The 24,952-nt window shown below is 39.6% G+C and overlaps 1 protein-coding gene across 3 annotated transcripts in view; it reads right to left on the bottom strand.

Moving 5' to 3' along the window:
* The window catches only part of USP25 (ubiquitin specific peptidase 25), a 131,682-nt gene that overhangs the window by 7,138 nt on the left and 99,592 nt on the right, over positions 1-24,952 (bottom strand). The window contains exons 16-23 of one of the 3 annotated variants that reach the window (XM_075909861.1): positions 22,610-22,838; positions 19,627-19,827; positions 18,800-18,939; positions 10,813-10,926; positions 7,741-7,836; positions 3,628-3,806; positions 2,575-2,653; positions 420-499 (exon numbers count right to left, since the gene is read on the bottom strand). In XM_075909861.1, the coding sequence (XP_075765976.1) occupies positions 420-499; positions 2,575-2,653; positions 3,628-3,806; positions 7,741-7,836; positions 10,813-10,926; positions 18,800-18,939; positions 19,627-19,827; positions 22,610-22,838 (1,118 nt within the window). The remainder of the gene's footprint in view (positions 1-419; positions 500-2,574; positions 2,654-3,627; positions 3,807-7,740; positions 7,837-10,812; positions 10,927-18,799; positions 18,940-19,626; positions 19,828-22,609; positions 22,839-24,952) is intronic. The other 2 variants (XM_075909871.1, XM_075909879.1) reach the window with 2 other exon arrangements.

Genomic DNA, 24,952 nt, shown 5'->3' with positions numbered 1-24,952 from the left:
AGCCCCCTTTATATGAGAAGACTGCTGGCATGCCATTCTTAGCAAGAGACCCTTGACTTTGGAAACTGCTCTCCACTTTGATCTTCAGAGCTTAGATTCATATATTGGGCATTTTGGAAATCCCAAACTTCACCACACCCCCAAAAATGGAGGTGATTATATTTATGGTTGGGTATTCTGTACTGTGTCATTTTAATTTATGCAATAAATAGTCAAATATTTCTAGTTACCCATTTTAATATATTCCAAGTAATATCTGTCTTTCTGAAAAAATTGTATTTAATATACTTAAATATTTTTTCTTTTACATTTATTATTTTTCCATTAATCTGGTTTAATTTTCACCTTGGAAACAGACTGTTAAATGTCTAATGTTTAAAATAACCCCACAGTTTGAATTCTATAATGTTACCTCTTACCTCTTTTTTTGAAAAAGTTCCAATCCTACCATGAGATACATGGTTGTTTCTCGGTAATTTCTATATTCTTGATGCCATCTCTGCACATAAAAATATATTTAGAACGTTCACTGATACAAATGAGAGCTACATTTTGCACTCTTCACAGAGCATTGCATACATAAAATCAATGCTCATGAATAATTTGGAGGATAAATTAAAGAATTCTGAGAATATTTTCCACAATAAAAGGAAATATCTTATACTGATTAAAGCATTTGTCATACACAGTTTACAAATTTTATTTTTCTCTGTAACAAAGTGCTAACAAAAATTCCATAGAATTACATGTACAATTCACTACCATGTAAAAGGAACCAATACAGAATTCTAACAAGAATACCATATAAAAACATTTTTATTTCCTTTTAAGTGAGAAGAACAATCAAAATGGGATTATCTGTTTTTTGCAGAAAACGGTGTTTTGCACATGTGCAAGGAGGAGAGGAGACATGCACGTACAGTCTCAGAGCCAAGATCTGTATAAAGGGATGCTAGATATTTTGTAACTGAATATTCATGTAACTGCATGAGATCTTAGTGGTTACACAACTATTGAATAGTTCTTGGAGGTGGGGCTGGCAGCCAGTGCACTCCTGGCCCCATCCCCGGGGAGCCCCCCCCCCCGCCACTCCACACTGCTGCTACTCTTATCAGAGGCAGCAGCGCAGGGTGACAGGCAGGAGCAGATCCACCAGGGGAACCAGTTTAAAAACCAGCTCTCCACGCAGACCAACTGTCTGCCACCCCATGATGCTATCTCTAATACAGAGGCAGCAACACATGACAACAGCAGCTCCATCCGAGGGGTCCAAGCTCCCTGTGGACAGAGGCTGCTACGTGGGATATAGAGAAGCCTCTGTCCACAGAGAAGCCTCTGTCCTGTGAGCCCAGACCACTGGGCAGTGTGTGTGTGTGTGTGCACGCGTGGGGCTGGGGGAGGACAGGCAGGTCCGTGGAGCTGGCTTCCTGCAGGTATCTGCTCCACCTGCCCACCCCTCTCACCCACAGCGCTGCTGCCTCTCTATCAAAGGCAGCAGTGTAGGGGTGAGGGAGGCAGATCCAGTGCTCTTGGGGAGCCAGCTTTTAAGCAGCTCCTCATAGGCACTGACTCAGGCTCCCCTTCCCCCATTCTGCCTCTGACAAATAGGCTTATTGGTTAATTGTGTAGTCGTCTACACATTGACATCCCTAGTATACATCTATGTAAAGTTATGTAGGAATGGGAAAGAATTTGAACCTAGAACAGAAAAAGAAGTATGACAGAGAATCACTGGGAAGTGAGAGCATATAGTAAGGCCATTGAGCCAAGTTCAGGCCTTTGGGGTTGATAAAGGGGTGCCGGGCATCTGTGCCTTCCCTTAGTTTGGTATGGGCAAGATCACTTTTTCCTCTGGCCCCATCAGCAAAAATAGGAGGTTGACGTGAAAGGACCAGTGTGGGAAATGAACAGCATAAGCCAGAATTAATTTAAAGCACATATATATCTTCAAACATGTGACTAAAGGCTTTAATAAAAAGACTAGATATTTAACTGGGATTTGATCAGTTTTCTCTAAACTGACTTGTCAACATTTCAACCTTGAGTAGTATTTGTGAACATTTTAAAATAAGAGTAACATACTCCAAATATTTCAAGGTTTTTAATTTTTTTGGGGGGAGAGTTAATCTGTAAGTGGTCTCAGTGAGAGAAAGGATGTACATGAACCTGATTTTTGCCAATACGTGGGGAATGACAGCATATCAGCTGGAGATAAACTGTAATCAGGTTCTACTGACCTAAACCCACCAACCCTATTTTGAAGAGAGGGTCACTTTTCTTAGAGACAATCAGCTCACTCAGTGATAAATTATTGGGCACCAAATTATATCAACTGTCATTAGGTAGTAGGAAAAGACAAATAAAGTATCTTTTAATTATGGCACTACTCAAAAATGTGACCTTCCCAAACATAAATGTTTGTTCAACACTTATCTACACATCTTATTGTAAGAACATGGGAAATTCAGTTAACAAGATAAACTGTGCACCATAAATGAACAAAAGATGCCTTCTGAGTTATTCTAGTAGGTAATTATTATACGTTATAATTTATTAGAGAAAAAGTATACTGGCCTCATACTCCTCCATATTTACTTCATCAGGCTTTATCATTTCAAGTTTGGCTTGAGCCACTTTCATTATGTTACGGCATCTTAAAAAGAAAGAAAGAGTTGCAAAAAAATTAATTGGTGGTAACTGAAAACTCAGAGACATGTTTATACTGCAAAGATAATAGCCCAAAATACTCCAAGAAAACATGATTAGAGCACTACAAAATGTGACTGAAGTACAAACAGGAAGTGTGATTTCCTATATACTACTCGACTTCCCTGCCGTGTGAATAGGAGAGTTACAGGACTCTCTCATAATTACTCTACAAATATGTAAAAATCAATCACTATATTTTAACTTTCAACTTTTGCCAAAATGCCACAGTAGGCTTTAAAAGTTAAAAAAAAAAAAAAATCAGGTGTCAAATCTACCAGAACTTTTAATAATTTTTATTGTAATTTTGGAGAATTATAATCTGAATCTTCAAGAGCTGATATTGTGAGAAGGGGTCAGGATGCACTTGTATAATCTTTCACTTTGTTTTTATATAGGTGAACAAGTGGAAATAGTTAGGAGATAGCACAGAAAACGCCATAGTGAGTTAGACAAGTTGCCAATCTAGCCTGATTGTTACAAATTGTTTCACGGAAAAGAACAAGAACGTATAATGATAAACTGTGGAACACTACTACATCCATAGTGAACATTTCTAACCACCCATTGATATTTTATGACATCAAACATAAGGGTTTCTCTCTAATTTAACCCAGGAATGTTCCCATTATCCATATAAATATGTAAATCTAACCTAAATGGTACTAAATTCTTGGATATACTGATACCTGGCAGCAAGGAGTTCCACAATAATTTTTTAGAAGTATTTTATGTTGAAAATTGCAACCTTGTACAAAGAGAAACCATACTGAAGTGGTGACTAGACAAATACATTGTTCATAGGGGGTACCTAATACCCATATTATACATACAATACATAAAACAGAGTTAAATGTTTTATCCTTCAACAGCTAAACAAAAAAAAATGAGTAAGATTAACATCTCTCATTTTCCCATTACCTTTCATCAAAGCTCAGATTGTGATCTGCAAACTGTTCCAATAATGTTCTCTCAATTATTTTCTTTGGTGCCTCATTTTGCATGAAGTAGACAACTGCATGATGCAAACGGTAATCACATTCAGGTGGTGGATCATCCTGAGCCAATTTTAGTAACCGTGCATACTCCAATTTTATTGCCTACATGAGTCAACAAAAATATAAATTATTTTTTCAACTAACCTTTTCAAGTGAAGTCTTTTTATTTTTCTGAAGTTAACATCCTCCTATTGCTGGTCTCGCTTTCTGCTAGCCAACAACTTCTCTAGCCCTCCCATCTTTTTACCCAAGGTAAAGCTATCTACTATATGACTCTATAACTGTACAAAACTACTGTAGTCATTTTAGCCAGTGATTTATTCTGAAACTGTACATATTGAAAAATAATTCTTGCCTGAGTTAAAATGCAAAAAAGCACACACAAAACCCCAAAAACAAACAAACAAACCACAACTTCTTATAAGAGAAAGTTAAATGAATGTGGAAAGCTTTTTAAAAATATATTTAAGCGTAATAAAATGGCTTACATGGAGAACCTAATTATCTGATTTCTACTGCTGCTTTGCAAGTCCTCAACAGCATCAGCATTTTACACTTTTCCCCTTTATATTAGTGACACAAGAAATGTTTTCCCATCTTTGCAGGCACTTTTTTAAAGAGAAATTCTAATTTACATGAAAAATTTTATTGTATTCATTGACTACTTAATTATTGATTGGGACCACTGTGTGGGGGGAAAAAAGAAGACAAATAGCTGAGAGAAATGGTGCAGCAAGATCTCTTTTTCCTAAAAGGTATAACAACGATCAGATACCATAGTAAACAAATGTCAACTTGAACTAAGTGAATGTATACAGTGTCTCCACGCAAGGGAGAGTATATTTAATACTATAGCAAATCTTGAATAAAACAAACAACATTCAGTTTCAAAGCACTCAGAAATAAATATCCAGTTCAATATTCCAAATTCCTTTCTTCCCAACACCTGGCAAGGCTGCTCATCTCAGCAAGACTTATCACCATTTCTTTCACATATTGAAATGTCTCCTACATTTTTACCAGTTTCCAAAATTGTTACTAACATTTAAGAAACAAAATAGTCTACGTTGCACTGAATAAACTGGATATTGCACATGGTTCCTCTTTCGACTTAGATAATCAAGCGTTTCCTCTGGATTCTTTCCAAGCCACTCAATGCACATAGGTGAAATGCTACATGTTCAGAGACATGCGAATACAGGAAGAAAGCATCATCTTGTTTTTAAGAATAGGACTTTAAAATAGCCTAATCTAATGGAAGATGTATGTGCAGGTGTTCATTTTTATTCTTTTCCTTTAACATACCAAAATGCTACTGACAAGCTTTGCATAATCGTAAAACTGAAAGAATATAATTAACACAAAGTAACGATGCCAGTAGAAGAGATTTTCTAGTAGGAGCCTTTGCTGGTATAAACTATACTAGTATACCTACAATGGAAAACCCTGCCTAGTGTGAACAAGGCCTAAGACAACATCACTTGATTCATATCACTTTACAAATTGCCTACCAACAGAAAAAAACCACCTGTTTCTATACATTTTTCATTTGACCTATTACAGTAACCGGTATCTAATCTGAGTTTTAAGATTTGTATATGCTGAGCAGAATAGGTTTTTCTTTCTATAATTTGCAGAAAATGGCATTATGATACAACCCATATACCAGAAAAACAATTTTTCATCGGAAACGGTATACAAAAACCGTGAAGATGTTTTGCTAAATTCTGACTTTAAGACAGCTACCCTATAAAGACTTCAGGATTTAGTGAAGAATCGCTGATTCATTTCAAGTATGTTTCAAAAAGAATAACAGTAAAGCAAATATATCCTGAAAACAAACTAAAGAAAACACATGAAAAACAGAAATTATCTTTCAAAGTACTCTTATTTCCAAAATGTCATGCAAAAAAAAAAAAGTGTCATATCATTCTATTAAGGTACAGAGTAGCCAAGAGACAGACAAAAATCACTGAAGTAACATGAAGTTACACTTAAATGTTCCTAAAGTTAGGAAATTCAGTACTGAGTCAACCACTTTACTATTAATTTGTGCATTTAACCAAAAGAACTGACTGAAAATATGCTATATATGGTTTTAATATGCAAAGTATACCACTACCAACCCCAGAAAGTGAGTGAAGCTGAAATTCCATGGGAATCTTAGATTTAGAATAGTTTTTCCATCTTCAATTAGAACAAAAATTTATAATCTCTGAAGTTTAGTTAACTAAACAAAACTTCAAATCAGATCAAAATGTTTTCTTTCCATTATGAGCTTTTTTATGTATATATTCTATTACACATTAATTTGAACTTCAAAACTAAAAGTCACTTCAAACAAAAAAGTGGAACTTTTCATGTGAATTCTTCAAATTTTTTTCAAAATATAAGAAATGCATTGAAACTGACCTTTTCCCTCCCAATTTTTTTTGATGAGTCTATATTTTCCAGTGAAAAGTGTCTAGTTGAAAACTTCCTGACCAGCTCTATCAATAAGGAATAAGCCAACTCCCATTAGACTTTCTAATCTAACCAATTCGATATATAGGGTAAGAGTACCGAAGACCCTACCTGCTTCACCAAAAATTATGCATATTTTAAGAAATATATACTTCCCAAAGTAAAAATGTTTCAACTTCCACTTTTTATTTTTTAAATACTTAAAACACACATTCTCACAAAAAAAAAAAGTATGGAAGATTTTGCACTATATCATAGTAGCTGTTCCACTGAAGATTTAAAAGCTTATGTACAGGCAGTCCCCAGGTTACATGGATACGACTTACATCGGATCCCTACTTACAAACGGGGTGAGGCAACCCGGCACTAGCTGCTTCCCCCCAGCAGACCAGGGAGACGTGAAGCTAGCCCCCCCCCCCCTTCCCCAGCAGACCAGGGAGACACGGAGTGGCTTTTCTCAGCAGACACTTCAGCTTGAGAATAAAGGACTGAGGGAAGTGAGGTGTGGGAGAATAAAACTGAGCTCTGGAAAAATGTTTGGCTAGAGTTTCCCCTACAATATGTACCAGTTCCAACTTACATACAAATTCAACTTAAGAACAAACCTACAGTCCCTATTTTGTATGTAACCCGGGGACTGCCTGTACTAACAATGCAGAAAGTTTACATATTAAGGAACAGTTTTAAAATCTGGGCATGTTTTCTAAATTTGATGTTACTTTGAAAAGTTAAAGCTTTGGCACGCAAACAATATCTCCCAATGAAGTACAATATACAAAAGGGATAAAGCTGACACTAACAGTTAATCCAAATCATTCAACTTCTTCTTGTTGTTGTTTTTTGTTTGTTTTGAGGACAAGAGGTCTCTTAAGACCTATGATGAGCAATGTATGCAACTTAACAGCAATGTTCCTGTGTGAAAACCCTGGAATTTTTGAGAGACATGCTGGCAGAAGTTTGCATTTAGCCTACACTAGGAATTTATGTTGTTATAACTACATCACTTAGGGGTGTAGATTATCCACTTCCCAAGACGTAGTTCTACCGACCTAAACCCCAGCGCAGAGAGCATACGTTGACAGGTGGGCTTTTCTTATGGACACTGGTCATAGTTAATGCCTCTTGGGAAGGTGGAATACCTAGGTCAACAGGAGAAGGTCTCTTGTCAGTGTCAGCAGTGTCTTCACTGAAGCACTACAGTGACACAGCTGCCATGTTGTAAATATAAACAAACCCTTAATTATGAAAAAGTGAACAGATACCAACATTATTCAAGATCACATAGCTGGTCTTAATATGACTGTCTTTGAAAATGTGGGAAACTTTTGACTAGTGGTATCACAAAGTTTTACTGTTAACATGCACCCCTTGCCTGCCCAAAGAAAAAAGAAAAGGAAAAATCACACATGTAGTAAGAATTCTAAAAGTTTCTGTCAGGACAAAAGTATGATTGAGGACTGAAACCAAGAAAAAGAAAACAGAAATGCCAGAATAATCATAATATGCATTAATAGGAAAAATATTCCAATAATAAAAATTAGAGGATAAGTAAAGATTGAAATGTTAGTTGTACCTTAAAGAACCCTGCTTCTGGCCCACACCTGTCATAAACATTCCTGGATTTACCTATAGCCATGATAATACCTTGCATGTTCGGGGTCAGCATGACCTGCCACAAGGGATTTAAGGTAAAAGTTTTGAATGATTAATATTTTACTCAATTAAGTCAATATGCCTTTAGACTCATGCAACATAAAGAACAACCTAATGCATGCATACAATGGAATGGTAAATGCTTCAGCTCAGTGTTAGAGTTTGTGTTTTGCAAATGACTAATATTTTTCTCTACTAGTACCAAAGCAACAACTGTAAACACCTGTTAGAATGAAGTAAGTACAATTATTCCAAATGCACTGAACACAATAATTATATGGGAAAAACGTCCAAGAAAAAAAAAGAGATTGTTCAGTACGGTTATTCTGCAAATACTTCAAAATTAATTAGTACTAACATAAGAGAGTTTGTCTTATTAGCAAAGGACAAAATCAAAGTTGCTATTATTTCAAATAATAAATCCTTTCAAAATTAAAATGCTCAGTAATACAATTTTTTATCAATTTGCCTTTTTTCCAGATGCTTCTTAATTTAATATTTGCATTATTACATATATTAAAATCAGGATCGAAGTCTCATTGTGCTAGGTGCTGCACGAACACACAAGAAAACATGGCTCTTGCCCTGAAGAGTTCATAACTTAGTTTGAATGAAAAAGCAACACATTTAAACCAGCAGGAGGGAAGTAGAAAGGGAAGGTAAAGGCAAAACCAGTAAAATATGCAATTACATAGGTTAGTAATATGCTCAAAGCAATGATTCCAAGTTACTTGAAAGCTCTTTTTCCTACTTATTTACAAACAAACAGCAGCAGCTCTATCTCCAAATACTCCTCAGTCACTCTAGGCATGTTGGCTAACTAATTCCTTGCAGGCATCACAACAGAAGTGAGTCTTTATGAAGAGAAGGCAGAGAGATCTGGGAATAGTTCAAAGACGGAATTCAATAGATATATGCAGAGTGTAAAAAAAGCACAAACACATTACTGGAAGAAGCAGACAAAGGACGCAAGATTAGAACCTCTGGGAAGAAGGGGATGTGGGATGGCATTGCTATAAGACAAAGGCTCTTTAGGTAGGAGGGGCTGAGTTGTGAATGTCCTTAAAGGTGAACCTTAAAAAAAAATTCCCCTGGAGCTTGCTAGGATATCGTAAGAACTTTCTTTAGAGCTGCATTATGTAGAACATAAGGTCACAGGACACAGATATGTAACTGTTGCATTCAGATCACAGTGGGTCTAACTTCTCATAAACACAGCAATACTAATTTAAGGTTTGTTCTCCATCCCATTCTGCCAAATTTTTCTCCCCACAATTGAGGGATACAATATGGCTTGATTTACTTACTGCTGCAATAGCTTCATCACTTGTTCAGAACATAAGTCTAGGTGCCCTGAGTAAGCCTGCACCGTGTCCCACCTACATCCCCACTCTGAGCAAACAGGCAAGAAGCAGTGGAAAATGGGGTGGAGACTTAGCTCTTAATTCCAACACTTCAACCAGAAAATCTAAACTAAGATGGGGACATTGTAATTTGCTGCTGCTCTAAGCCAACAAAAAAAACTATTATCCTTCTGGAGCAAGAGGAAAGCAGGAAGGCAACTGTTTCTCAGATGGGTGGCTTTGAGGTTCTATGCCTTCTTGGACTACTCTCCAGGGGTGAAATTTAAGTTAACCTATAAGGATTACCAGGGCTTGTTGAACTGCGGCGAGCCCTGCTCGCCAGCCGCGCTGTCTGGCGATCTGCACATGCGCAGATCACCTGAACCCTGCTTTTCCAGGTTACAATCTACTCGCCACTGGTGAGTAGACTGTATTATTTGTCAAGCCCTGAGGATTACCTTTTCCTTTCATTTACTTTTTTAATAATGATGCCATAGGAATGAAATTATGAAACAAATCAGAAATATTAAACAACATTCCCAGTGTATCCCTTTTCTCATTATACTTTTCTTCTTTAACAAGAAACTAGGGGGGCTGCACCCCCTGCTCGCTACAGTACGCCTGCCAACCCCCTCCCGCCCACTCTGGCCACTATGCCCCATCACCAGTCTGCTCCTGCACCATCCCCATTGGCCCCACACCCTGCCATCAGCCAGCTCCTGCACCCTCCCTTGCTCCTGCACCCTCTCCCAGGCCAGACATCCTATCTACAGCCCACTCCTGCATCCCATCTCCTGCCCAGATCCTGCACCCCCATCCCTATCCCATTCACTAGCAGGGGGACGGAGCGTGCATGTGGGAACAGAGGGAAGGAGGAAGCCGCGCAGCTCCCGCCTCCCCAGAGCACGGGGAAGGGGAGAAGTTGTGCAGTTCCTGCCTCCCTGCAGCACCAGAGAGAGGAGATGACCACATGGCTGAGGATGAAGGTGGGCAGCAGTGGCAGCATGAAGATGCAGACGACATGATGACATCACACTGTCGTCCCACAGGAACATTTATATATATATAGGGAGGATAAGTAGTAAGGAAGTTGGAACCCAAGCATTAAAAAACCCTCAAAATGGAAAAGTCAAGCCAGGAAACACAGTGGGCTGATTGTGTAGATGCGGGGTAATTATTTCCAGTACCCCTAAATAGCTGTGCAGTGTAGACATACCCTAAGCTTGGTAGATAAGATATGTAGTTTGAATCTTAACTTTACTCAACTTACGAAAGCAAGAAAATTCAGAAATTCATTTATTATTTTTACGGTTTTTTTTAAAGTAACTTAGTTGTTCACAAATATCTTTAACGGACTAAGCTTAGCCTAAAATAATTCTCAATTTTCAATAGCTAAATAGCTAAAAGGCACAAATGTGTGCCTTTCTATAATCATTTCACACCACACAGAAAATGTGTCCACTGTTTCCATCTTTTCATATTTTCGTTGCAAATTGCAAGAGATCGTTATCACCATAAATTGCTAAACTTCTAGTTGTGCAGATATCTGTTAAGCATCACAATGTGCAAACATGCCAAAAATTCTCACACCAGCCAGCAAAAGAAAACACCAATGTAGGAACTGTGCACAAGACTGCAATCAAAGGTACCTCATCGTCATAACCACCCTCCTTTGACTCAATCACAAAAGTCCCTACATCAGGAATCTCCACTTCTACAACTCGCTGGTTAGGTGCTAGTTGAGCTGGGGTGTTATCAGAGCTCTGCAGGAAAAAATCATCGTGAGTGTGAAAGAAATCAGAAAAAAAAAGAAAAGAAAAAAGTAATAAAGTGACAGATAAGTAAAATGATCTGTGTTGCTAGGATTTGCTAAGTAAAATGATCTGTGTTGCTAGGATTTGCTAAGTAAAATGGTCTGTGTTGCTAGGATTTGCTAGTCTTTATGGTATTAGATCACCTGCATTTTCTCACTATTAGGATTTTTGAAATAAGATTTATTCATGCATTTGAATTTAAGTAATGAATATTACACTCTGAAAGTTTCCTCAAGTCTTGGTCTTCAATTTATCTTAACATCTTTCTAGAAAAGTGATTTTGCTTTTTGCTGTAAAATTGTCATAGTAATGGTCACACCTTCTCTGTTACTGTATGACTAACATACTCTTGTGGCAATTTCTTTTTTGACGTCGGGGACAGATCCTCAGCTGACGTAAATTGTCACAGCTCCACTGAAATCAAACTGTCAGAGCTCCATTGACTTCAACAGAGCTATCAAAACTTACTTCAGGTGATGATCTGCCATAGGACTCTAATCCACGCCATTATGTGTCAGAGAAACAAAAACCTCTAACATCTGTATTCTGTTAGAAGCACAACAACTGTTTACATTCTATTAGAACCCAGAAGTTCCAATAATGAACAGGCCTCATTGTCTCAAACACTGTATAAACACAAAAGACAACAAAGTTTTTGTCCTGAAGCGCTTACCCTTGGAAGTACAGAAGCACATAAAAGGCTGAGGACATAAATACAAGAAGTCAACTACTGTGGTGGTGACTGACACGTGACTTATCAAAAGCTTTTCTAGGCTTGAGAGAGAAGGTTAATATGAGAAAGGGAGCAGAACAGAAGGAAGGAGAAGATGGCTGTGAGAAGAAAGGAAAATGAAAGGAGAAGGTAGTATCTCCATTTTTGAAGTTAAGCATGTCACATGGATTTCTTTCTGCTGTTTAAAAACACCTATGGCCTGAGAACTTCCAGAGTGGGGTAAAGCATCCTGAGCCAGCAAACAAGAACTAATCAGAAGTTGCAGTAGTAGATGGGAAGCAAATCATAAGGACACCAAACTTTTCCCTGCAAGACAATGCAATCAACGTAACTTTGGCCTTGTCTTACTTGACTTTGAACTTTCAAGAGCAATAGTATTTGCCAATATGCATAAAGGAGGCCCTTTATCCACGAGATGAGGAAGCAGTCTCCTAGTGATTGAGGTCCACGTCTGCCTCTCAAACAAAACTCCTTGCACTTTGTACTGAGTGAAGAGCAAAAAAGTCCACTTCTGAAAAACTCCAGGTTAGATAAATCCTGCTGAGAACTCGTGAATCCAGCTCCCAGGTGTAATTCAGATATATCTACTAAGATGGTCCACCATGGTGTTCTTAATACCTGGAAGGGAAGATGATCACTGTCTAGTTAGCTATACACCATTTCAGTGCTGGAAGTGAAGGGGAGCACAACCCACACTGACAATTGATGTAGAATATGCTGGTTGCATTATCTGTTATGACTGGGATAGATTTGGCTCTGTTCAGTGGAAGAAAGTGGAGCATACCCTTCTGCTGCAGATCACTGATGTGCAGAAAACCCTCTTGAGGAGACCACTTGCCCTGCATAATGTGTGATTTGAGCTGAGTTCCTTATCCCTAGAAAGATGGATCTGAAGTGATAGTGATGAGCGGAACCTGAAAGAAAGGAACTCCCATACAAAGTTTGGAAGGTTTCTTCCACATACTTAGGAAGTCAGAATCAATTAGAACAGAGTCCTGTCTATCTAGGTTGTGCTTGTTCGGCGTGTTAAGAGTCCTCAGCCATCCCTTTAAAATACTAGAGATGTCATCTGGCATGTTGGTTTATGAGGACACAAGTTGCCATATGGCCCTACATCTGAAGAAAATTATTTGCCAAGGTTTGAGAACTTCTGAGTCCTACAAACAGGTTTGTGATTCTGTCCAGGGGTAAGTAAGCCTTGGTTATCATGGAATCCAGAAAGCCCTATTAAAACCTATCCAACTGAACTGTCAGCTAGGGATAACCTATTTGAGATAACTGTTTAGATGTCTGAGATCTGATATTGGTCTCCATCCTCTGGTCTCCAAAATGAACACAAAGCACTTGGAATAAAACCACTCTCCCTTGTGCTGTATTGAACCTTATTCTATAACCCCTAAATGTAAAAGGGAGATGACATCTTGTCTCAGCAACTGATTGAGATGCGTCCCCAAAGAGAGAAGGGGAAGGTATGTGTGCATGCAAGAAGGGGGGGGGAGATGGAGGCAGGTAAGGTGTGGAGGTAAAATGGATGAAATAACTCTCTCTCATAACCTCTAAAATCCGTTTATCAGATATTATTCTCACCCATGTAGAATAGAATTGGGAAAGGTAGTATCCATGGAGGTAAAGGGGGAGACAGGGGAAGAGAGACAGGACAGTGCATTAGCAAATTCCTGTGGAGAACGTGACCAATCCATCAAAACTGTACCTTATCTAATACAGATAGCTGGGATGAAGTAGTTGTGGCAATATATGTCTTCTTTTGGAATATTTTGGTCTCTTGGCCAAAGGTTAAGCTGTGCAAGATCTTTGGGCCACCCAAGACCTGCTAAATTTCCTTTCCTTTACAAATGTATAGTTTCCAGGTGATCTAGGAGCGGCCAAGTGTGAAGGGACTCGTTGGTAGAGTCTGAAAATAATTTGTGACCCTCTACAGAAGACCATCTTTTTACGGAAGCTGCACTGCTGAAGTCAAGGTACATGTTGGATAACAGTGGAAATGGAACAAGCTACAATGTCGGCTGCATCCAAGGAGGTCTGTAAAAATGTTTTTGCCAAGAGCTGACTTCCATTTATGATCGTCTTAAATTGTTCATGGTTGTCTTATAGCAAATATCAAATAAAGACACTAAATTTGTTGTGATTCAGAGAGTGGAATTTTGATATGAGCTCCCAATGATTTGCTATCTTGAACTGTAGTATCAGTGAGGAGTATTTGAGACCAAACAGATCAAGATGCTTTTGTTCTTTGTTAAATAGAACAGTCTTGGTGTTGCACTGGCTCTCATGATTTAATGTCATCCACAATCAAGGAAATTGATGTCACGTGAAAATAAAAATTCTTAATCCATGGCCAGAACTTATTTTTTTTTGCTTGCATTCAGAGTGTATTGTTGCAGGAGTTTGCTGGACTGTCTTGGCTGACTCTAAGAGAGCTTCATTATTTGGAAGTGCCACACATTTAGAAGATGAGCAATGTAAAATATCCAAAGGCTTATGAAGAACATATACCATTTATTTCATCAGCTCCTGGAACTGTGGAAAGTCATCTGCCATAAAAGGTGTTGGATGCATTATAGCCCATCAGGAACTATTTGCACAAGGTCCTGTATCCTTGTCAGCATTTGCCTCCTGCCCCTCCAGCTGTAGAAAGATGAGGAGTCATCTATCCTCTTTTCTCTCCATGCGGGGAGATAAGAAATCTCTCTCTGAATAAACATGAGACCCACTGGCAGTGAGTATAAGAGGTGAGGGAAAGCAATGCTTTCCCAAACTGGGAGGCATAGGCCCGCCCACTCTCCCCATGCTCCGGGGCCAGGAAGTCTGGGGATAAATGCTGCTCACTCTCCCTGTGCTCCAGGGCCGAGGAAGTTGGGTCTACATGTCGCCCGCCCTCCCTGTGCTCTGGGGCTGAGGAGGTTTATGTGGGAGCCTGGAGGCCAGGCACTGTGTAGGCAGGAGGACCTGCCCCTCTGATGGAGGTTGGGCTTGGCTTCCCACGGATGCACATGGCCTCAGATACAAGGGGCAAAGCTGAAGACTTGCTTCCCCCAGACCTACATTCACCCACTGCCCATGAGGAGACCCTTATACAAAGAAAACTGTGAAAGGAATCAGATTTATTTTCCACACATTCTAATCAAGGTGGTAACTGTTCCCCTGGGGCAGTGTAAGTCAGAGAAGCAGGGGATCCCAATTTAAAATGATTAAGAGATGTATGGTACATGTAAGGAATGGACTTTCTGGTTCATTGGAGATGAAAGGGTCTCTTAAGTATCTGAACTCCTGTAGTACCAGAGGAATTTTGGAGGTCATCAGTGCTGACTCACCTGCACTGAGGGATAAGCATGCCCAAAGATAAGACTCAGAATGTAGCAGTCTCTGGCACTTAATGAAGTACTATAGTACAGAAAAATTTGATGGTACCATCTGTTTACCTGGATGTGACCTCCAGAAACAGAAGAGGTCTTTTATAGCGGGTCCTTCTTGGCAGACCGATAACTTTTAGAAGCAGTCAAACATCTTCGTGATACCAGAAGCACACAGAGCCTCAACTGCACTCTTCTTGGTTCCTGAGGTATCCGTTGCCTAAGACATCTTTGAAGATGTCTCCTTGTTGATTCCATCCAATTAGAGTGCAAATCTTTCACTATTGTACGCATGGAGGCAGATGCCTCAGCCGCAGAGGCTTTTGGTTACTAGGATTTCCAAACGGCCAAGATAGCATAAATCTTCTCCCCTGTCTGAGGATCATACCTCAGAGGGGGGAAAAAAGTCTGCAATGACTCTGCAAGTTGGGAAAATACCAGCAAAAGGAAAATACAAAAACCCTAAAATGAACTATGTATAATGGTATACAACTAAGTATGTAACTACACAAAGGCAGTAAGTAGAAGCAGGTGTGTGCAGCATTCCATGTTAGGTCAAAAGCAGCCGAGAAGGAAATGAGAGCCGTTCACCTTTGCAGACCTATATACTTTGGCATGGGACATGAGTATGCATACAGAGCATAAAGGACAAATGGGCACTGCTACCAAAAATCTGAACTCAAAAGTGCAGGGTACCTGACAGAGCACCAATAGGGACACTACTTGAAGAAAAAGCATTATGTGACAGACTTAACATGAAGACATCTAGTTTTCTCAAACATACACATACAATTTCTACCTCTTACAATTAATTCATCCCCAATCACTACCTTGTAAACCACTGGGACTGTACATTTCATGCCCCTCTGAACTGAAGTATTTTTTCCGTGCATTTATAAGTAAGTTGGTATGCATCTACAAAGTGTATCTGGAGGGAAGCCATCAGACTCAGGCAGTAGCTGGGGTAAGCAGGATATCACTCAGGACTCAAGGAGTTTCATACCCTTGTTTTGGGGGTAACACAAAGAGGTAACAAAGCACAACATATAATTTTCTGAGTCTGTTTTGCTATGATGGCATGGGTTTTTCTAATCCAGGCTCTACTATTTTATGAAACATGACAGATTGTTTTCTTTGAGGAGGCAAAAGGCCAGCTAAACATTAAACTAGGTGTATCAGTGGCAGTATGTCTTGGAGTCAAGAGTTAGATTAGCTATTGATTTTCACCACAACTCAGAAGTGTCCCTGTTCTCTTGACATCACAATGATTAAGAGATAGGAGAAAAGCACTTCTGCTTTGATTAGCAACAATCCAGGATTCTATTTCCATGTGGAATCGATCCACAGAAGTATCTTAATTCTTGATGTGAAATAGAAGTATTTATTAGTATATATGCACACATATTAGGTCCTGGATCTAGTTGGGCTGATTTAGCTCTGGACAATTAGGACTCAGGAACAGTGTTCCCTTAAGCTAAGTGCTCGAGTATCCGCTCAAGAGCGATTCAGGTGCTGCCCTGCTGATCAGCAAAGGGCTCACAGTGCCCACAGCCAGCAACATGTGTTTCTATTGGTGATGCACATCCATACATACCTCAGTGCATGTAACAAATTTATTTCACTCATGGATGGAAAACATTAAAGGAACACTGCTTGGGACACATTTTTTGTTGTGTACAGGCAGTCCCCGACTTACGCGGATCCGACTTACATCGGATCCGCACTTATGAATGGGGCTTTCTCGCCCCGGAGGTCGAGGTAGCGGATTGCTACCTGCGAGCTCCGGGGCGAGAAAGCCCCGTTCGTAAGCTGCTCCGGTGCCCCTGGTCTGCTGGAGACCGTCTTCAGCAGACCAGAGGCACCGGGCGGGTTCCCGCGCTTCTGAGGCTTTGCCAGAGCAAAGCCTCAGAAGCGCGGGGAACCCGCCCCCTGCTGCCGCTTGAGTCCCGGTGCCTGTGGTCTGCTGGGGACCGTCCTCAGCAGACCACAGGCACCGGGACTCAAGCCGCAGCCGCGGGGGGGTCCCGCGCCTCTGAGACTTTGCCAGAGCAAAGCCTCAGAGGCGCGGCACCCCGCTGCCGCTGCGGCTCTGCTCCCCGTGTCCCTGGTCTGCTGGGGGGGGGGGAGGGGCGCGGCTAGTGTGCCCCCTCCCCAGCAGACCAGGCTTTTGTTTTGGACCCTGGAGCAGAGCAGCTGGGGCGCTGCGGATTGGTCCTGCAGCGCCCGCTCTGGGCACTACTGGACCAACCCGGCAGCACCCCAGCTGCTCTGTCCCAGGTCCTGATTCAGCCGCTGCTGGTCAGTTTCAGCAGTGGCTGAATCAGGACACCTGGGGCAGAGCAGCTGGGGTGCTGCTGGGTTGGTCCAGTAGCAACGAGGAGCGGTCCCCAAGTCGTCCCCAAGTCAGCCGCTGCTGAAACTGACCAGCGCTGACTACAGGAAGCCCGAGGCAGAGTTGCTCTGCCCCAGGATTCCTGGAATCAGCGCCGATCAGTTTCAGCAGCAGCTGACTTGGGGAAGCTTGGGGTTCTTAAGTTGAATCTGTATGTAAGTCAGAACTGGCGGTCAGTTTCAGCAGCGGCTGAATCTGGATGCCAGTTCCGACTTACATACAGATTCAACTTAAGACAAACCTACAGTCCCTATCTTGTACGTAACCCGGGGACTGCCTGTACTTATAAGAATGCATGAACTTTGCACAAGCCCAACTTGTTCATTCACTGCTCCATGATGACTCACTAAGCCATAATGGGAAAATAATAAATAGTAAACTGATACATTTTACATTCTTTTGATTTAAAAAAAAACAATTATTTCAATAAACTTGCACGGGCTTTCAAAATGTCTGTCTATTCATGCAAAAATATTTGATCAAATACTTGTACCTACAGTTGGTAAAAGAATATCTGCTGAATGGAGAATTCATTGAATTTTAGCTTTATTAAAAATTCATGAAGCAGACTCATTATTTGTAGTTCTATTCAGTACTCAAAATTACTTGAATACTGTCTGAAGTGAAGTACTGGATGTCTTTAGAGGATTCACAGAAGAAGTAATTATACAATATTCTGGCTGGTATAACACATGTATTCTAACTTAAATATATACATATAATGAATCATGAAGGCCTGTTTCAAAGATGTGTGAATTCAAGTACTACATCCTAGAACAGGATCCTAGTTCAGAAAGAATTCAAGCATTAGTAAATGAAGTATATTCAGGCTTCCCTCATCCCAGTATTCAACTAACGCTATGTGTATCCTTCTTAAATACAGTGTTTAATCTTAAAAACTACATCAACTGATGCAGCCTCTGACACTGACAGCTCAAAATCCTCAGATTTTTAAAAAACTTTTAATATTTTAGTTTTCTGGGTGGAATACTACTTTATATACTCCTGTAGCTAGACTATTCACAATTTCAAAAAACTATTAATTATAAGTGGACAAAAACACATCTGTGACCATTATTAAACAAACAACATACTGTACTTTGTAAATAAGTGTGATAACATACAATGTATATACGTTGCTCGTTTTATTCTATGATCAGCCTTTAGGTATACTCCATTTCTTCTGGACAGTGTATACAGGCTGAACAGACTCTAAGGAACAGTTAACACTCTCTTCAAGGGAATAATTTTTTCTTTATCAAATATTATACCTGTCACTTGCAAGATAAGAAGAACGAGTATTAAAAAGCTTGAAAATATCCTCACCGTTTGCATGACAGTTTCAGGACTTCTGTCTTCTTGTTCAGCTAATGCTTTAGTGATTGCTCGTACAGAATCTTCTTTCAAATGCTTTGAAAGATCAGTTCTTGATGGCTGATCTAAATACTCTGGTTCTCCTGCTTGAACTTAGTGACAAAAAATGTAAGATGAGCAATTCCATATTCTTAACATAGCTACGTCTATCAGTGTTATTTGGATTAAAAAGAAACTTGCACAAAAATGCAAGTTACGTCAAATAATGCAGACATCTGCTTTAGATCAATGTTCAAAGTTAGTTCCATCTTTTCCAGTTGAAGAAAACACTGAACTAGTTTTAGGATTAGAAAAGTCTAAAATCAAATTTAACATATGTGAATTGGCATTAAGACCAGTTCAAGATGAACCCAGTATCCATATTCAGCCCTGGGCTGTCTATGGGTGAAATTGTCTTCCGGAATCTTCTTGTGGGACTGTGGCATAAAATATCTAACCATTTAAATCTAAAATATTAATATTGCAAAATGCATTACAAACAATCAATAAATTTTACTTTTCAAACAACTAAGACAAATCCCTTTCCATTTTAATGTAGAATCTTTACTTGGGAAAATAAAAAACAGGCTCATGTAACCATGAAGGTAAGCTGTGAAGGCTCATTGTTTAACCATGTACACGGTTACACTTCCAAATCCCTACTCCAAATGTCTTAATTTTATAGAACTCAATGTAAAAAAAAAATTCAAATTTAAGTAAAATAGTTCAGTATCTTCAGAGATAGGATAGTTTACACCTGTGTTTTTTTATGCTGTGGAAAAACAAACATGCAGACCAACCTGGGGCTGACGAGGGTGCTGGCATCCTAGGTGTCTGAGATGCTAACAACTTTTCCTGTTGTGCTTTCTGAGCAAGTTCTGCATCCCATTCTTCTAGCTCTTTTTCAAAACGCTTATTGTCTTCCTTGACGTAGTCCTTTAAATCAGGAGGCAACGTATCCATTCCAAGCAGCATCTGACCGGTTTCCTTATTAAATTCTTCTGTAAAACAACACAACTGTATGTGTTTCACAGAATAATGAAAGGCAACAGAAATGCCTGTGGATGAAGAACATTCAGAACAAGCATTCTTGAAAGCTGAGAAAGTAATGAAATAAAAATTATGCCTCACATTTTTTCCATTTGTCAAATGCCAGAAGCTTACTTACCAGGAGGTGGAGTTAATGTAGTATATTGTTTCTGCAAATTTAAGTCACACACTTTGACACCATAAGCTCATTACCACCTAGAAAGACAAACCTCTGGGTCCATGTGCAACCTATCAATCAAAATGTTCACAGTAAAAACACATACAGGACTGTGGCCCAAATGCTTTCCATTCTGCTTGGTCATAATACTAACCAACTTCCTGAGGAAACGAGGAAGAAGAATGGGCATGTGTGGACCTGCAAAGGCAACTCATTATGAGCATATTAGCTACAGGGAGTAAGTTTGCTTTCTAATTTAAGAATGGTCTCTGCAGACTACTAACTACTGTGGGATTAATTAGCTGTAATCATTCCCTGACCCAGAACCTAAAACTTCGTTAGCCTTGCACAGTCACACTTGGAGGCCAATGAAGCCTGTGACAGCAGGCCTCAAATCCGGGCTCTAGAAACGTCAAGGCTTATTTTGATTCTTATTTTTAAGTAAGGGAGTTTTCTAACTTTTTAAAAAATAGCCTTAAAATGTAAAGCTATACAAATCTATTACTAGGCTTGGAAGCCTGACGCTAAATTGTAACCAAAAGATCCAAGTTCTTCATTCTAGAAAGTGAGGTTTTGCAGATGCACGTAATCCATAACAAGTGGTTTCAAAAAATCAAAGGACTAATTTGTTAAAATCCGGATGAAGAGAAAATAGTAAAGGTTCTCTCCCCATCCACCTCACTCCCTCCCAGGCCTGGCAAAACCTTTAATCCAGCAAACCCTGTTTCCCAGGGTTGCCAAATAAAAGATGTTCAAGTGTATTTATAAAAAAGAGGATTGAGGAACCAATAGTCTGATACCACAACTTATTAAGAATATGATTAAAGATACATCATAGACAAGAGGTTAGACAAGAAATGTAAGGTGTAGAACTGCTCTCTGTCATGTATTTGTGCAGTGACCATTTGTGTTCCTGTAAGAGTATATGCATACCCTCCCTGGTCGCTGTTTCTGGTTAGACATAATTTAATGAAACAAGGGATGTGTTACCAAGGCATGTCATCTTAAAAGACAATTTTCAAAGTACGTAAGTTTTACCTGGTCTAATTGAGACTGACCAATCAGGGGCTGATCCAACAATCAAAACTATGGATAAATTGGCAAATACATTGCTTCAGCACCACCTAACGAACATTTCTGGCTCTGGACTCATGGGTCTTTGGTAAATGATAAATGCCAGTTAGGAGAGGGTTGAATGAAAAGGCTGCTACTATATTCCTTTGCTTTGTTTTTCATGAGAAAGAACTCAAAATGTAAGTTAAATAAGAAGTGCTTATTTAAATAGTTGGCAACAAACCTCAGTTTTTTTATACACCATGAAAAATACATAAGTGGATGAAGGTACAAAAAATTCTTGAGACCAATGTAAAAGTGACCTATTTTACAGCTTTTAGCATTAAACGTTTTTGGTTTTGCCTTCTGGTGTTTTGATAAGCCTATGCCCTCACTGTGACTTCTTGCAAACATTTTATTTTGCTATTTTAATAATGCTGAAGCACTATGACTTTATTATACTGAGTATTCAGGAGGGGTAGTATATTTTGCCATCTAGAAAAAATAAACATTGATAACTATGAGCATAAGTAAACACTTGACTTTGCACTGATTTTTTAAAAACTAATATCTGATGTCACTCCACAGAGTAACTATCTTTAGGGTTATAACTTGGGCAGTGCTTTATCTAAACGCCTACACTATTCTTCAGATCATCTACAGCTAAGCAATGTTCAGTTATTTCATTGTATAAACCAGGATATCATTGCTGAATTTGTACTGAACTCCATAGGAATGTGGGGAATTCGGGGAGAAGCAGCAGCTTAGTTTTCTTTGTACTCAACTTTAAATGCATATGTGACGTTCTAGTCAACAGTAGTCTCTAAAACATGGTTTACAAGTTGTACCTCCAAAAACCAGGACTCTCTGGTCCAGCAACATCCCTCGTCCGGCAGGACCTGAGATGCTCCCGGACCTGAGAGCTCGGGAGCCTAGGGATCCCAGGGCAAGAGGGCAGCTGGAGTCAGGGCAATGGGGTCGGCAGCCCAGGACTGAGAGCAGCACAAGACTGAGGTGGAGTTTCCTGGAACCATACAAGGAATGCAAGGTCAGGGCACCACAGCAGCACCCGGGGGCACGGGGTTGGAATTGAGCACAAGCTCCGGCTCCTGCCCTGCAACTGCAGGAGCCAGAGCCTGTGCTGCCCAGGGAGCCAGCAGCAGCTGGGCAAGCAGCCCAGCCAAGTTGGGGATGCAGGGGGAGGTAGGGTGCCTTTTGCGGCAGCCTGACAGTGGCAGGCAATGGGCTTGGGCCTGGTGGCAAGGGACCTCCTCTGGTCTGGCAAGTTTTCTCGTTTGGGACCAGGCAGTTCCCAAAGGCATTGCATCAGGGAGGTCCAACCTGTATGACTTTGCATGTAAATGAGATATGAAGAGTTTAAATTTGAAACACTTACTTTCCGCTAAAATTATATTAGCTATAGTTCAAATATTCAACAAAGCAACAATGGCTCAGGAAATCGACCCCTTTAGCACAACTTCAACATATTGTATTTCATGCTGAATATATACCCCCAACATTACCTTGTATCAAGAATTGCTCTTTGTCATTGATATACATTAAACAATATGCACTGGCATTCCTGTAACCACCAAAAGAGTCACGTTCCAACTCCTCCCAAGTTGACTTGGTCACAGAAATATCATTATATTTCATCCATCTCCTCTGGTTGTGGTCATATATATATGCCCAGTAGTGTCCTGCATTAGCTTGGCCTTCATGAACAAGTACAGCATGTAACCGATAAGGAACCTAAAGGAGAGAGAAAGCATAATTTAAATGTTATTGCCATTACAATATGAGAAGGTTACTTACTATAATTGAAGGTTCTTTGAGAAGTGTGCTCTATATTAGGATTCCAGATAGGGTATGCACGTGTACCCTATAATGAAACTGCAAATATGTTCATAGAGATGTCTATTAACACTTAAAAGCTAGCTCCCCATGAGCACCGGCTCCTACTCCCCCTGCCTGGCTGCCTCTGTCTCAGAGCCAGCAAGGGGGTCAGGGGAGTATATGTAGTCATTTGGATTGACTGATTAGCCCAGTCTTATTGGTTAATTGTTTACACAACTATACGCTAACATCCCTAGTCTAAACACCTTGCAGACATAGAATGCTAACTAATTACCATCTTTTTCTTGCAATGCCTATGGCAGAATTTGAAAACTTTTAGAAGTAGAGATGAGGACTCTGCATTGTGCAGGGGGTCAGACTAGATGATCAAAATGGTCCCATCTAACCTTAAAGTCTATGAGTCACGACTACAACAGCAACAGTATTTCAAAATAACTGCATCTACACAGCAGGCAGTTATTTCGAAATAATGCTGAACTACTGTCAAGTGGAGGACTTCATACTCTAACTTCTGTAACCCTCACTGTATGAGGGGCAAGGGAGTCAGCGGAAGAATGTTCTATTTCGAAGTAAGTGCTGTGTAGATGCTCCCAATTTCAAAATAAGCTATGCAACTGATGTAGCTCAATTTGCGTAGCTGAATTTGAGTTAAGCCCTGCTGTATAGACGCACCCTGAGAGATCATAAGAGTAGACAGAGAAGGAAGAATGATCTATTTTACCTTTAAAAAGCTATAGGAAAAAATAGTAAAGGTATTTTTCTTTAAATACAAAGGGGAAAATATCAATTCTAAAAATAGCACAAAATATAATTACTACCCTTAATCCAAGAAGAAATTTTTAGAAGGATTGAGGATGTTAATGAATGGCATTTTAGTCTAAGGTAAGCCATATAACAAGAAGAGAGGAGGAAATCCTAATGCTATTCATAGAACAATCTTGAGCATTAAAAGGCAGCCAGATATTAAAATTGAAAGCTCTCTTTAGGATTTAGATCCTAATAGTAATAAATCTAAGAGTATATATCTGTGTGAATGTGTGCCGGATTTCTGTTGCACACGTCTTGAAAGCTATACTATTGCACCTGGGGACTTCAAGATCAGTGTTTGTGCTATTGATAAAAATATCACTTATGACAATGACTTGGGATATTGATAAAAATATCACTTATGACAATGACTTGGGATATTGGAATGTTCCCTGCAGTAATTCCAGGATTTTTACTTGCCCCTAGTATTCCGGGCTGCCATTCTCAAAACACTAAAACTCCAGCCTTATAAACAGACCAGTCACCCACACCTGTCATTTGGAACCACAAGCACACAATGAGATAGTAGAAAAGAGGTGAGGGGGAAGGACAGCAAACACAGTACATTACTACTGTTAAAGGTCAACTATTAAATAAAAAGAAAAGATTTGACGAAATGAAAAAAGATTGGACAACATAAGGACATTTTCTATGCTTGTTTTATTTAAATTAGATGGTTAAAACTAGCATTTTTCTTGTGCAGAATAGTTTCAAACTGTATTAAATCAATGTTCAGTTGTAAACTTTTGAAAGAACAATCATAACTTTTTTGCATAGTTACGAATATTTCAGAGTTACAAATAGCCTCCATTCCTGAGGCATTTTTAACTTTAAGGTTCTACTACATAACAGCTTCTTTGAGTTATAAGTTATGCAAACTCCCCCAAATTGCAAGGCTGCTTCACAACCTGCCAGTAAGAAGAGTGAAGAAAATGAAAGGTGTTATCCATTCCTGAAGCCAGAACATTGCCCCCTCTAAAGCCCCCAAGTGCTAGCAATCCCAGCTGAAAGAAATTTAGCAGTCCTCTGAAACAACTGTCCTAGGTGGAAAAGCACATTGTTCAAACACAGCTGTGTTTGGAAGTATTTTTTAAAATGGAATACTGATATGCAGATTAATTAGAAAGACTAATCGGGAGACCACTGTATGCCTTTCTGATGACATTTCTTCCCCACAGCATAGCACACTACAACCCATGGGA

This window comes from Pelodiscus sinensis, chromosome 1 (assembly GCF_049634645.1).
Source record: "Pelodiscus sinensis isolate JC-2024 chromosome 1, ASM4963464v1, whole genome shotgun sequence".
Taxonomy (NCBI): Eukaryota; Metazoa; Chordata; order Testudines; family Trionychidae; genus Pelodiscus; species Pelodiscus sinensis.
Note: the sequence above shows the minus strand (reverse complement) of the source record. Positions and strands in the feature narration are given on the sequence as shown.